Source organism: Chionomys nivalis, chromosome 4 (genome assembly GCF_950005125.1).
Source record: "Chionomys nivalis chromosome 4, mChiNiv1.1, whole genome shotgun sequence".
NCBI lineage: Eukaryota > Metazoa > Chordata > Mammalia > Rodentia > Cricetidae > Chionomys > Chionomys nivalis.
In genome coordinates, this window is record NC_080089.1 from 21,841,685 (window position 1) to 21,855,247 (window position 13,563).

Below are 13,563 nucleotides of genomic sequence, written 5' to 3' on the forward strand. Positions count from 1 at the left end.
AGAGGTACTGGTGGGAGCCACATTTTTACCACAATTCTGTGGAGTTTCTAGGTCTTGCCACCACCAAGAAGAATTCTGCCCGGCTGCTCACAAACACCATTTAAGTGTTTGGTGGCAGAGCTTCTTAAAAGAGCTGCACGGTTTTTGCTGCTGAGGTTGAGTCAGGAAACCTCTCTTAAAAGGATCCATGCCTCTGCTTGCCTCTAGCAGACAGAGAACACCCGAGACAATGCTGCTACCAAGAAGTTGTGATTGACTCTGTTCCTTTGTCTATTTAGAAACCTTTTTTTTTTTTTTTTTTTTTTTTTAAATCTAGCTTTATGTGGAAATTCTTGCCCCACACTGGAGCCAGTGGAAGACTGTCTCTCAGGGTTTAGGGTCTCTTGAGAGTATAATTTTTCTTTCTTTCTTTCTTTTTTTTTTTTTTTGGTTTTTTTTTTTTTTTGAGATAGGATTTCTCTGTAGCTCTGGAGCCTGTCCTGGAACTAGCTCTTATAGACCAGGCTGGCCTTGAACTCACAAAGATCCTGCCTCTGGATCCGAAGGGCTGGGATTAAAGGTGTGTGTCACCACCGCCCGGTTAAAGTATAATTTCTTTTAGGGACTAGAGATCTCTGGCCTAGAGGCTTTTGCTGTCTCCTTATTGGCTGTTCTGCCCGCCTTGAGGTGGCTCCCACCATTTCACGGCTCAGGAAGAGGCAGACCTACAGATCATCCCACAGATGCCTGGTCCTCGTGATTCTAATGTGGGTACCCAGATCTCAATAATGGTTAAATTTTCTTTTCCTCACTAATTTGAGAACTATTACAATAAAAAGGTAAATCATGTGGATAAAGGTTATATATGTCTGTCACTTGTAATGGCCCAGAAATGTTAATTTAGTGCTAAAGTTCATTTTATTAGGTTGGTAAAATAATGCCTGCAACATCAAGGATAACTTGATATACAATAAATGCTCAATGATAGCCAGTCTCTTATATTTTATACATTAATTCTTTTATTACCAGGTTGTGAATAATCACCTTTTGTGTTGATCTTATCTACAGATATTTGTAAGGAAAAAACTTTAAAGTATTTTATTAGCATATGTTAATATATTATACATAATTGTAATGGGTTTTCATACATGGCCTCTCTTACATACACGCACACACGCGTACACACACAAATAAAAATAATGTCCCCCACAGAATGCTCACAGGCCAATCTATTCTAGATAGTTCCTCATTAAGACTCTAAACTCAAGACGGCCGGTGGGTGGCGCATGCCTTTAATCTCAGCACTTGGGAGGCAGAGGTAAGTAGATCTCCGTGAGTTTGAGGCCAGCTTGGTCTACAAAATGAGTTCCAATACAGCCTGGGCTGCTTTAAAGAAATCCTGTCTCAAAAAATCAAAAAGACTCCCTACTCAGGAGATTCTAGATGGTTTCATTAACCATTAAAAATAACCAGCATATACACTAAAATTTCTAAAATTGAATTTCATATATAAAATTATATATATGAAAATCAGATGAGCTTTAAGACATACTTGGTCTTTTCTTTTTTTTTTTTTTTTTTTTGGTTTTCCGAGACAGGGTTTCTCTGTGGCTTTGGAGCCTGTCCTGGAACTAGCTCTTGTAGACCAGGCTGGTCTCGAACTCACAGAGATCCGCCTGCCTCTGCCTCCTGAGTGCTGGGATTAAAGGCGTGCGCCACCACTGCCCGGCACTTGGTTTTTTCTTTATATTATAAATAGTATATGTGGAACATTTTCGTACAGAAGACTATACATATTTGTAAGGGATATACAGATCACTGTCAGTCTCATCCACTGCCTCTTCAAATACACATCCCATCACCACAGTGTGCTGAATACTGCTCTATCAACAACAATCCCCACAATACTCAGTGAGACGAAGATTAGGCTAGAGATGAGAATATGGATGAGGTACTGTCAACACCACCAAGACATACATAGACGTTACATCACACAGTGTTTCTTAAATAAATGATTCTTTTGACCATTTACAATTATTTATTTATGTAGGCAGTCATAAAATATTTTTATAATATACATAAGAAAAAAGACATTTAGATGAGTAACAAATATAATAGCAGGTGACAGAATTTAGTGTTTATAAATGAAACCATCAATCACAGTCGGAGAAGACAAACAAACTGTACTGAAAACTGGAGCCATGCACTTCAGCGTTTCTAAACTGCAAGAAGGTGTTGGGCTTTTAAAGGGAACATGGCTTACTGTTTGTCAATGATCTCAAAACACTTCTAGAAACTGTCATAGATGGATATGAAAGGAAAGAAAAAGACAAGAACTTTGGCAAGCAAAGTAGTAGTTCACAGCAGCTTGGTAAAAGTTTAAATCTTTTTATGTAAATGTTCTTTAATTTATATTTGTTCTTATAAGAGAAAAATTAATGTTAATATGAAGAATCTCTAAGCTACATGAAAAAATAACTATTTAATAAAGCCTGAACACTATGGAAATGTGTACCACACTGCATAGATAGAAATGGAGTGAATGCAAGCCATGTGATTCTTAATGCTTTTATATAAAATATTTAGCCCCAAATATCAGACAGTGTCACTTATGTCCACAACTCTCCAGAAAGCAGCCCAGGGCCACACTAAACTAATAAGCTTCTGTTGTTTTCCCTCATTTCCATCATTAAACATGTTTCTGCAAAACCCTCTGAGAGCGCGTTCAGTACTCTACACACCGTATCATGAGCCATGAATGATCATCCTCTTTTAAAAATAATCACTGAGACTGGAGAAGGAATCATCAAACCAGAGGTTTCTGTTTGTGACCTACAGGAGACCGGATACCTCAAAACCTGCAGCTCCAAAAGACAACTCAGAACTTATGATTTTTTTTTTTTCTTTTTTGCCACAAATAACTGGCTAATTAGGTGTCTAGAAAATGAGACTCTTAAGATTTAGCAAATCAATTACCATGAATTGACTCTCAAACACTGATGAATGCAAGAGAAACTAGGTGAAGTTTTACATAGAAGGAAATAAATACTGCATAATATGTAGTGAATATTTGCACAGACCCTTTATATCTAAAGCATAAAATACAACTTGCAAATCTGATGCTCCTAACTATATGTCTTCTTAAGACACGTTTTGACACGGCTAGCGAAGCCTCTCCATGATGCGAAAGTTCCCACAGCTTAAGGCTTTCCAACGGGCTTGTAGCAAGCGTCAGGCTGCCAGAGGCGAATATCAACAATCACCTGGTTGAGTTTCTGCATCCAGAGATCCCGCTCCTCTTTAGTGTCTGCAGAGAGCCAGTTCCTGCAAGGGCAAGTAGAGGTCAGCCTCCTTCCCACCATTCCATGCCCCCACACACCCGTTCTAGGAAAACATAAATCCCTAAATAAACCAAGACTCGCTGCCTACCTTCCATCTGATGCTAACCTAGAGCCACACAGGGAAGAGCACAACAGAGTACTGTCATTCCTGGTCTGGTTAACTAATTATGACTCACACTAATTCCTTAGTGTTTCCTTGTTTTTGTTTTTTTGAGATGGAATCTCAGGTCTCACCGAGTGATTTCCACACAAGCCCCTCTGTATATCCAGCAATGGCTTGATGACCAGATTGTGTCACATTCTCATTTCCACCCTGAGTCACAATTGCTCACTCAAGATCGTCTTCAAGTTTTTCTTGGGCATTTGTGCTGGGCAGTCTTTTTGCTGACTTGATACAACTAGGGTCATCTGAGAAAAGGGAACCCTTTGAGAACATGCCTCCATCAGACTGGCCTGTAGGAAAATCTCTGTGGAGGCATTTTCTTGATTACAGATTGATATGGGAGGGTCCAGCCCATGGTGGACGGTCCCACCACCGAGCAGGTGGTCCTGGATTCTATAAGAAAGCAGGCTGAGCAAGCCACAAGGAGCAAGCCAGTAAGCAGCATTTCCCCATAGCTTCTGTTTTAGGTCCTGTCCCTAGGCTCCTACTTGAGCTCCTGCACGGACTTCCCTCAGTGGTGGACTGTGTTGTGGAAGTGAAAGTCAAATAAACCCTTTCCTCAAGTTGCTTTTTGCTATAGTGTTTAGTTAACCTCCAACCAGAAACCTGCAGACTAAAATCGATTTTTAAAGTAATCTAATTAAGTGAGAATACTTTTTTTTTCTTCTTCAAGACAGGGTTTCTCTGTTTAACAGCCCTGGCTGTACTGGAACTCACTTTGTAGATCAGGTTGGCCTTGAACTCAGAGATCTGCCTGCTTCTGCTGGAATTAATGGCGTGCGCTACCACTGCCCAGTTATGAGGGTATTTCCTAATGAAGAGAAATATGCTTGACTTCTCAACTATACATGAAATTTTTAAGCTTAACTCAAAGATTACCAGCTTACTGCCTGGAGAACAGCCATGACCAACTGAGATTCAGTCTTTAACTTTTCTTAATTAAATTTAGTCAGTTATTACAGGTTGTTCTTTTACTGTTATGTATGAGTTATAACATAGGTTATAATATATATGTGTTATATGTATATATTATAGGCTGTTCTCTTACTATTATATATGTGTATGTATTTATATGTATCTCACCAGAATGTTACCCTTTTCAAAGTTGAGGACCATCAGTAGTATTTTCCATACACCTCAGAAGGAAGCTGGCAATTACTTAGTTGACAGAAACAAGCATGGGAGCAGTACATACTTGGTGACACAGAGTGTGTCCCTGCACTGGCTGACAAGAGTCTCTCGGTCGTCTTCTCTTTGTGGTCGGACAGTAATTAATTCCATAGTGTTGCGTCTTGCACAGAATTCTCTGTTGGCTGGTTCTACCTGATGACTGATACAATTGGCCAGATTTATCCTTCCTACGGGATTCTTTAAAAACAAAATATAGAAAGTATTAGTGGAGAACAAGCAAGGTTACTTAATGCAGTAAGCATTAAGTAGTGCTTAAGTTAGCATAAAGTTAAAAAGCTGTTATTTAAAATGTAATAGTTAACAACCAGAAAACAAGCAAGCATGAAGCAGCCAAGCCTAAGAAGTGGCTTAGCAGCCTGGGACTTCACTTGGCTTAGGTCATATACACATCTCTCTCTGGTCAATGAACTTAGCAACCTATTGACAACTAGGACCTCTCACCTACATCAGGCTGCACACACCTCTGGTTTAAACAATGAGATTAAGTTCTTCCTTATCAAATACTTGGTAACAGCCAGTTTCTATTCAAATACAAAGGAACACAATCCAGGAACTATACAGGCAATGGACTGCTCCGGCTCACTTGGGTTTGGGTACATGCTCAATAATATAAATCTATGTTCCCATGTAAACTTTTGGGAAATCCCCTAATTACCATCGAATGACAATATATGCATATATACATGTGCACACGTCTGAATATGCATTCTCACACATACACGATGCACATCCAAAAACAATGTAAAGCATTAAAATATTATCTAGAAAAACTCATTTTAGATGACTGAAAGTGCCTCAGAATTTTTAAAAGTAGGATCACATATGATCCATTATAGTCCCATTATAGAAGTGGTTTTCAACTTGTGAGTCTCAACCCCTTAGCGGGTTGAATGACCCTTTCCCAGGGGTTGCCAAAGACCATCATACATATTAGATATTTACATAACAGTTTATAACAGTAGCAAAATCACAGTTATGAAGTAGCAGTGAAGTAACTTCTGGCTGGGGGTGGGCAACCACACATGAGAAGATTGAGAAGCTGCTCCAGAAGAACTGGTGGGATTGCTCTGGAAATAACATTAGTGTGTCAAAGGCAGTCTATGCCAGGATTAGTCGTATTAGTATGGGAGAAACCTAAGGGTCCATCAAAATATGAATTATTTAAAAACTATGGCATATATACACAATAGGTTATTGCTCTGTCTTAGAAGAAAACAGAGAACTTTGTAGTTTGTGAAAGATGAACAAGAATGGAGCTACAAGATATTATATTGTGGTAGCTGAAATAAAATAGGCACAAGAACCAGCTACACCATCCCTTTGCATATGCCCAAAGGACTCAGCATCCCACCCACAGTTGTTCAGCCATGTTCACTGCTGCTTAATTCACAATAATCAGAACATGAAGACAGCACACATGTCCTTCACCTGATGAAAGGGTAACGAGAATGTGGAACATATACCATGGAATACTATTCAGCTGTAAAGAAAATGAAATGAGATTTGCAGACTAATGGATGGATTCAGAAAATATATTGAGTGAAGTAATCTAGACCCAGAAAAACAAACACTATGTTCTCTCTCTTTTGTGGCTCCCAGCGCCAAGTCCAGATGTGACTATATGACCTGAAGTAAATACAGAAGCCAAGAAAGTAAAAGGGGACAGACCATGGAGTGGGGAAAGATCCAGAGAGGGGAATAGCAGGATGCAAGTCATATGAAGGGGGAAGGGAGAAAATGGTGGGGAGGCTTAGTTAAGGGTGGGGATGAAGAAGACAAGGCGGGGAAGAATACTTGAAATAACTGTAGGGAATATTCTATTTACCTAAAATTGCATGTAGTAAATGTTAAGTGTACATGCACACACAGACAGACAGAAAGACAGTTTCAATGAAGTTATGCCACTTGGGATGATAAAAGCCAGAGACTATTGAAGCAAAGCCCCAGTACCAGGCATCTCCTCTGGAGCTGCTGGTCAGAGGAATCCAAGAGACTCCCAAACAATACAGGCTACTGCTATTGCTCTTCATTGCCTTCCAGAACCGTGAACTCTGGACACAGAACTTGGAGAATGTGAACTGGATCTAACCTGAAAACTACCTTTCACAACACCAGAAAGTGGTTTGTAATTTAAAAATAAACGTTACCAAAAGTCACGGAGAAACCCTGTCTCGAAAAATCAAAAAACAAAACAAAACAAAACAAAACGTTAAAATTTATATTATACTTATAAAAACATTCAATGGTATCTATGAATTTTCTGGGCATAAAAATAGAAATGTAAATTACCAACTGATGGCTCTTGCCAACCATGTTATGCATCTAAAAGAAATGTACAATACTTTTACGGAAAACTTCAAAAAACGACAGCTTGACAAATAGCTTAACAGCTAAGGGTGCAGGACATTATTGCAGAGGACCTGGCTTCGGTTCCCAGAACCCACATCACGGGACTCACAGCAGTCAGGGATTCCAACCATCTTCTGGCCTCTGCAGGCACCTGCATGTATGTCGTGTACACACAGATGAATAACAAAACAGTATAATTGAACACCCCCCCCCCCCCCATATACTTCCCTTTCAACAATTAGAAACATGTATTCGGGGCTGGAGAAACCGCTCAGTGGTTAAGAGCTCTGGCTGCTTTTTCAGAGGTCCTGAGTTCAATTCCCAGCAACCACATGGTGGCTCACAACCATCCAAAATGAGATCTGGTGCCCTTTTCTGGCCTGCAGACATACATGCAGGCTGAATACTGTATACACAATAAATAAATAAAAATTATAAAAAAAAGAAACACGTATTCAACTTAATTACCTTTTATATACACTATTTTATCCTCCCTCCCTCCCTCCCTCCCTCCCTCCCTCCCTCCCTCCCTCCCTCCCTCCCTCCCTCCCTCCCTCCTTCCTTCCTTCCTTTTTGGTTTTTTCAAGACAGGGTTTCTCTGTGGTTTTGGAGCCTGTCCTGGAACTAGCTCTTGTAGACCAGGCTGGTCTCGAACTCACAGAGATCCGCCTGCCTCTGCCTCCCAAGTGCTGGGATTAAAGGCGTGCGCCACCACTGCCAGGCTTCCTATTCTCTTTTCAACAAAAGGACAGCTATATATCTTACTTTATATGTTCATATTTATCATGTATTTGCAAAATAATTACTTTGTAGTATTGGAAGCTATGATATTCCTATGGTATAAGAACCAAAGTGGAGACAAAAGTTAATGACATCAAATAGGGAAATATAAAAAGGATACATATGGGTACAAGAATTTATACATGGCCAATAAAACTGCCAACTCCATTAGTAATTTTAAAAATAAATTAAAGTACGAGAGGTTATTTTTAAAATCCCAGGTTGATTAAGTCAGGATAGGACAAGAAAAAAAATTATCTGGCTGCAGGTTAATCGAAATTCTTTTTTTTAAAAGATTCATTCATTCATTCATTCATTCATTCATTCATTCATTTATTATGTATACAGTATTCTCAGTATTCTGTCTGCATGTATGCCTGCAGACCAGAAGAGGGCACCAGACCTCATTACAGATGGTTGTGAGCCACCATGTGGTTGCTGGGAATTGAACTCAGGACCTTTGGAAGAGCAGACAATGCTCTTAACCACTGAGCCATCTCTCCAGCCCAATCGAAATTCTTATATCCCTGTTGGTGACAAGATAAATGATCTATTACTGGTTGCTAAGATGACAACAGCAATTAAGAAACAAGTGAGGATATTATGATCCTATGATTTTATCAGAAAGAAATTTATCCTAAGGGAATACAAACTCAAAGCATTAAATGATAGTAAAGGGGGACTTTAACAGTGATTTTTCTGCAACTAGTAAAAGAAAATGTTTTGGGGTGGGGGGCCTCGTGGCTCCTTAGGGTTAAGTCTATGACTATTACGACGAGGGCACGGCACTGGAGCAGTAGCGAAGAACTTACAGCCTCTAACCCCAAGCTGGAGGCAGAGAGAGCTAACTGGGAATGGCATGGGCTTTTGAAACTTGAAAGTGCCACACCTCCTATCCTAGTTAGGGTTCCCACTGCTGCAATGAAACACCATGACCAAAACAACTCGAGGAGGAAGGGCTTGTCTGCTTACGCTTCCATATTGTTGTTCATCACCGAAGGAAGTCAGGACAGGAACTCAAACAGGGCAGAGACCCGGAGGCAGAAGCTGTCGCAGAGGCCAGGAGAGGTGCTGCTTACTGGCTTGCTCCCAAGGCCTGCTCAGCCTGCTTTCTTATAGAACCCAGGACACGACCCCGGGGATGGCACCGCCTACAATGGCTGTGCCCACTCCATCAATCACTAATTCAGAAAATGCCCTACAATAGGATCATCCTAGAGGCACTTTCTCAATTAAAGTTCCCTCCTTTCAGATAACTTGAGCTTATATGAGAATTAGCCAGTATACCTTCTAATCCTTCCCAAACAGTTCCATCAACTGTGAGACCAAGCATTCAAATATATGAGCCTATGGGAGGGCCATTCTCATTCAAATCATCACAATGGCTATGAGCCTCGTGGTAAAATATAAAATAATAGAAATGGGTTAATTTAAGATATAAGAGTGAGCCAGCCGGGCGGTGGTGGCGCACGCCTTTAATCCCAGCACTCGGGAGGCAGAGACAGGCGGATCTCTGTGAGTTCGAGACCAGCCTGGTCTACAAGAGCTAGTTCCAGGACGGGCTCCAAAACCACAGAGAAACCCTGTCTCGAAAAACCAAAAAAAAAAAAAAAAAAAAAAAAGAGTGAGCCAGAAATACACTTAAGCTATTGGTCAAACAGTGTTGCAAATAATATAGTTTTTGAGTGATTATGTCATGGTCTGGGCAGCTGGGAACAGACAAGCGGCCTCTGTCTACATATTATAATACAATGCTATTTAGTAAAATGTAATGCTGTTTAGAAACTATTAAAACCATTACAGGTATGTCTATTGCTTTACAAAGATACCTGGATATAATAAAGAGTCTGAGGATCCAGGTAAGCAGTACCAAACCCTGCTGAGTAAGTATATTAAATATAAGGCTGGGGCTCAGGGGAATGATTTGTAAATACATATATAATATATGTTTTTAGCTGTAGAAGAGTACATAAACAAAACATGAATAGTTATGTGTTAACACATACAAAGGGAATTAAGGGGTGGGAACAGGGGATACATATGCATGAAGCACCACGAAAGCCCAGCAGGACTTCCAGCACTGACTAGAATTGTATCAATTACCTTTCGCCTCTCATCATCTGGGTAAGTCCAGTAGGAGATACAGTTTCCAGAGAGAACACACCATCTTCGATGCCAGGCACCAAAACCACTAACATCTTCAAATATGGTCTGGAAGTCAATTGAAACACTGACATTAGAAAATTAAGGAAAAATGTTCTTATCTGTTACATTTTTATGTGAAAATCTATTTGTATGAGTTTATCGTGTCTTTTACTTCAGCAATAAAAGTCAGATTGTTCTACCAAAAATGCATTTAAGAATATCTAGTCGGGCGGTGGTGGCGCACGCCTTTAATCCCAGCACTTGAGAGGCAGAGGCAGGCGAATCTCTGTGAGTTTGAGACCAGCCTGGTCTACAAGAGCTAGTTCCAGGACAGGCTCCAAAATCACAGAGAAACCCTGTCTCGAAAAACCAAAAAAGAATATCTAGACCAACGTGAGGTCAAGGTCAGCCGAAGCTACATACATAGTCCCTGTCTTGAAGGCCACATCTTCCGAATGGCTGTTCACTGGGATGTACAGACTTTAGACATGGAGAATATTAGTATGTGATTTTTTTTATTTTCAAGTTCTTTATAATAAATTTTTAATTATTTAAAAAGGTAAGAGACTGAGTAATGATTAAAGGACGACTAGATATCAAATGTGATAAAGCAGGGACTGATGTGACTGACAAACTGCCAATATAGGAAAGCTGTCTTTAAAATGTCCTGCTTCATAAAAAAGTCTGCCAAATACCATGGGCCCGTAGGCTGAAGATGGATGCTCCAATGTTACAAAAAATCTTTGGGTGACTGTCCAGGCAGCGAGATGTCTCTATCAATTCTAGAGTTTTGAAAGTAGCTTACAATCCACTTCTGTTTACTTAGGTAATGTTATATCCTTCTGGTATCTTTGATGGAGTTAAAAAATAGTTATAGTTTTCCTTAATTATGATAAAAGATAAAATAGATATCAACAATGTAATTATAATTCTTGCTTAATAACTGTTTTATTATATGTAATTTTACTATGTTAAAGTTAAAACCTTCCTTTTTATTTAAATAGAAAAGGGGAAATGTTGTGGAAAGTCTTTCTGTCTATGTGTTGCTTTTATTGGTTAATGAATAAAGAAGCTGCTTTTAGTCAATGGCTTAACCAAATATAACCAGGCTGTAAAAGATATATATATATATATATAGACAGAGTAGGCGGAGTCAGAGGAGACACCATGGGAAAAAAGATGCAAGTTGTTAGTTGGAACCTTGCCGGTAGGCCACAAACCTCTAAAATATAAAATAATAAAAATGGGTTAACCAAAGATGTAAGAGCTAGCTAGCAATACACTTAAGTGATTGGCCAAGAGGTGATTTACATAATATAGTTTCTGAGTGGTTATTTTGTTGTCTGGGCAGCTGGGAACGAACAAGCATCCTCCAACTACAAGTGATAGCAAAAAAACAAAACAAAAACAAAAACAAAAAAGAGTGGAGCTGGGTGTGGTGGCACAAGCTTTTAATTCTAGCAGAGGCAGGTGGATCTCTGAGTTCAAGGCCAGCCTGGTCTACATAACAAGTTCTAGAATGACCAGTGCTATATAAAACAGACTGTTAAAAAAAAAGCAACAAAACAAATGTAATGGCAAAATTGAGATGACCAATGCATATTCTTTGTGAAACGAGGCCAATATCTCAAGAAGCCCACCACTTCTATTTTAGGTGTCACTAAGAGAAGTAGATTTACTCCCCAGTGTCCTTCCTCAGCAGCATCCTGCTACCCAACTTGTGCAAGGCAGGGATCAGTCTGAGCACTCTCCTGCCTTTTCCCGTCTCACTTCCTGCAGACAAGTCTCTAGGACCCACGCTTGCCTTCTCTCATCTCTCATGTAGAGTGGCTGAGACCTAGTGAGCGAGCCCATCTTTCAGATTGCTGTTCTCTAAACCACCTTCTACACACCACTTACTGTGATTATCCTAAACCCAAAATGTGGCTATTTTCATCTCTTAAAACTCTGTAATAGTCACTCAGTTGGCTTCAGAATGAAGTTCAATTTCTTTAAAATACTTGGTCCATTTCTCTAACCTCTGTCCCCAGGGTAAGCCCTTACTCTCCGGAAATATTCAGTACTCTCTCCTCCTTGGGGTGACGGGGGAAGGGACACCCAGGACACTGTCCCACTAGCCAGCATCATCTCTCCCTGCTTCTGCTGACTTACTATAAGCAGCTTATGCTCTCTCAGTTCCCAGCAGTGCTCCCTCTGCTTTCTCTTATGATGTAATGCACAATGCACTTGTAGGTTCACTTCCTTCCTCTATGCTAAATTAAAGCTCCTCCTGGACCAGCAAGATGGCTTAGTGGATAACGGTACTTACTGCCAGTCTTATGACTTAAGTTTGATCTCCCGAACCCACAAGGTAGAGAGAACCAATTTCTGCAATTTATCCTCTGAACTCCATAAACACACTGTGGCATACATGTGCACCTCCCAAATAAATAAATATAATTAAAAATTTTAAAGCCAATTTAAAGAGATTCTTTTCTGTGTCTAATTATATCCTAATACCAGCACAGTCAGTGGCTTAGAGGGAAACGCAATAAATCCTTACAAAACCAATTTATCATATGATCATATAGGCTTTCTTCCTTCAGGAAGGCAAAAGACGGTAATGAAGAACAGAGATGTTACTCACTAGGAAACCTTTCTCCTCAACACTTGAATTCACTTGACAGCTGATTTTTAAGCAGATATGACCTTCCAAAGGAGATAAAAAAGGTACCTGTGAAGAAAAAGGGGAAGTTATTTGTAAAATCGTTTCAAAGTTTGATCTTTCTTGATAAATCATGAACACAAAATACTATACCATGAAAATACATTACATTCTAAAGCTGAAGTATAAAAGAGCCACTGGTTCCTCAGCAACAGATACTTTTAATTAAAGAATAAATTCATTCAAGGTAGAATTTTACAAAAACAAAAGTCTTAAGATCTAAATTAATGAGAAAAGAAAGGAGATTTGAGACTAGGAGCTGCCGACTCCTTTATTAGGAGACACTCAGGAGGAGTCTGGATAGACCAGCAGTGTACACTCCTATAATGCAGCAGTACTTAGCAATAAAGAAAAATAAGCCACACAACAGGAAAGTCAATCCTTTAATCTATATGAAACTCAAGGACGGCAAGTAATCAAAACCATCAAAAAGAACACATGGAGGAATCGTACTTCCCAGTTTCACAAATTAATTCAAAGTTGAAATATGGACACAGTATGATAGCAGCAGATAGAGAGATTGACACACGGGCACATGAAACAGAACCGAGAGCCAAGAAAGAACTGAAGATGTGGCAGAGGCAGAGGACTGGGTGGCATGCATAAAGCCCCGACCCAATTTGCAGTAATCAAAGACAGAGACCAGAAATAACCCCACATATTGATACGTGATTATTTTTTGCCAATTAATTTTTGAAAACTGTGCTAAGACTATTCTAAGAAACAGAGCAGTCTTGAGCAAACGGTAGTGAGAAAACTGGAAATTCACATGCAGAAGTGTAGGCTGGTGTCTTCACCGGGTTCCCACTGCGACTCAAAGCAACTTGGAGGGAAATGGATGTATTTCATCTTACACTTCCAGTCACCGTCCACTCCTGAGAGAAGTCAGGGCAGGAACGGAGGCAGGAACT

At 39.8% G+C, this 13,563-nt stretch overlaps 1 protein-coding gene across 2 annotated transcripts in view; it reads right to left on the reverse strand.

Moving 5' to 3' along the window:
- Nucleotides 1-946: 946 nt before the first annotated feature.
- Nucleotides 947-13,563, reverse strand: part of Anln (anillin, actin binding protein) — a 63,444-nt gene continuing 50,827 nt past the window's right edge. Inside the window, exons 22-25 of one of the 2 annotated variants that reach the window (XM_057768021.1) lie at nucleotides 12,575-12,661; nucleotides 9,907-10,014; nucleotides 4,679-4,851; nucleotides 947-3,303 (exon numbers count right to left, since the gene is read on the reverse strand). In XM_057768021.1, coding sequence (XP_057624004.1) covers nucleotides 3,180-3,303; nucleotides 4,679-4,851; nucleotides 9,907-10,014; nucleotides 12,575-12,661 — 492 coding nt within the window. In that variant the 3' untranslated portion in view covers nucleotides 947-3,179. The remainder of the gene's footprint in view (nucleotides 3,304-4,678; nucleotides 4,852-9,906; nucleotides 10,015-12,574; nucleotides 12,662-13,563) is intronic. The other variant, XM_057768022.1, reaches the window with a different exon arrangement.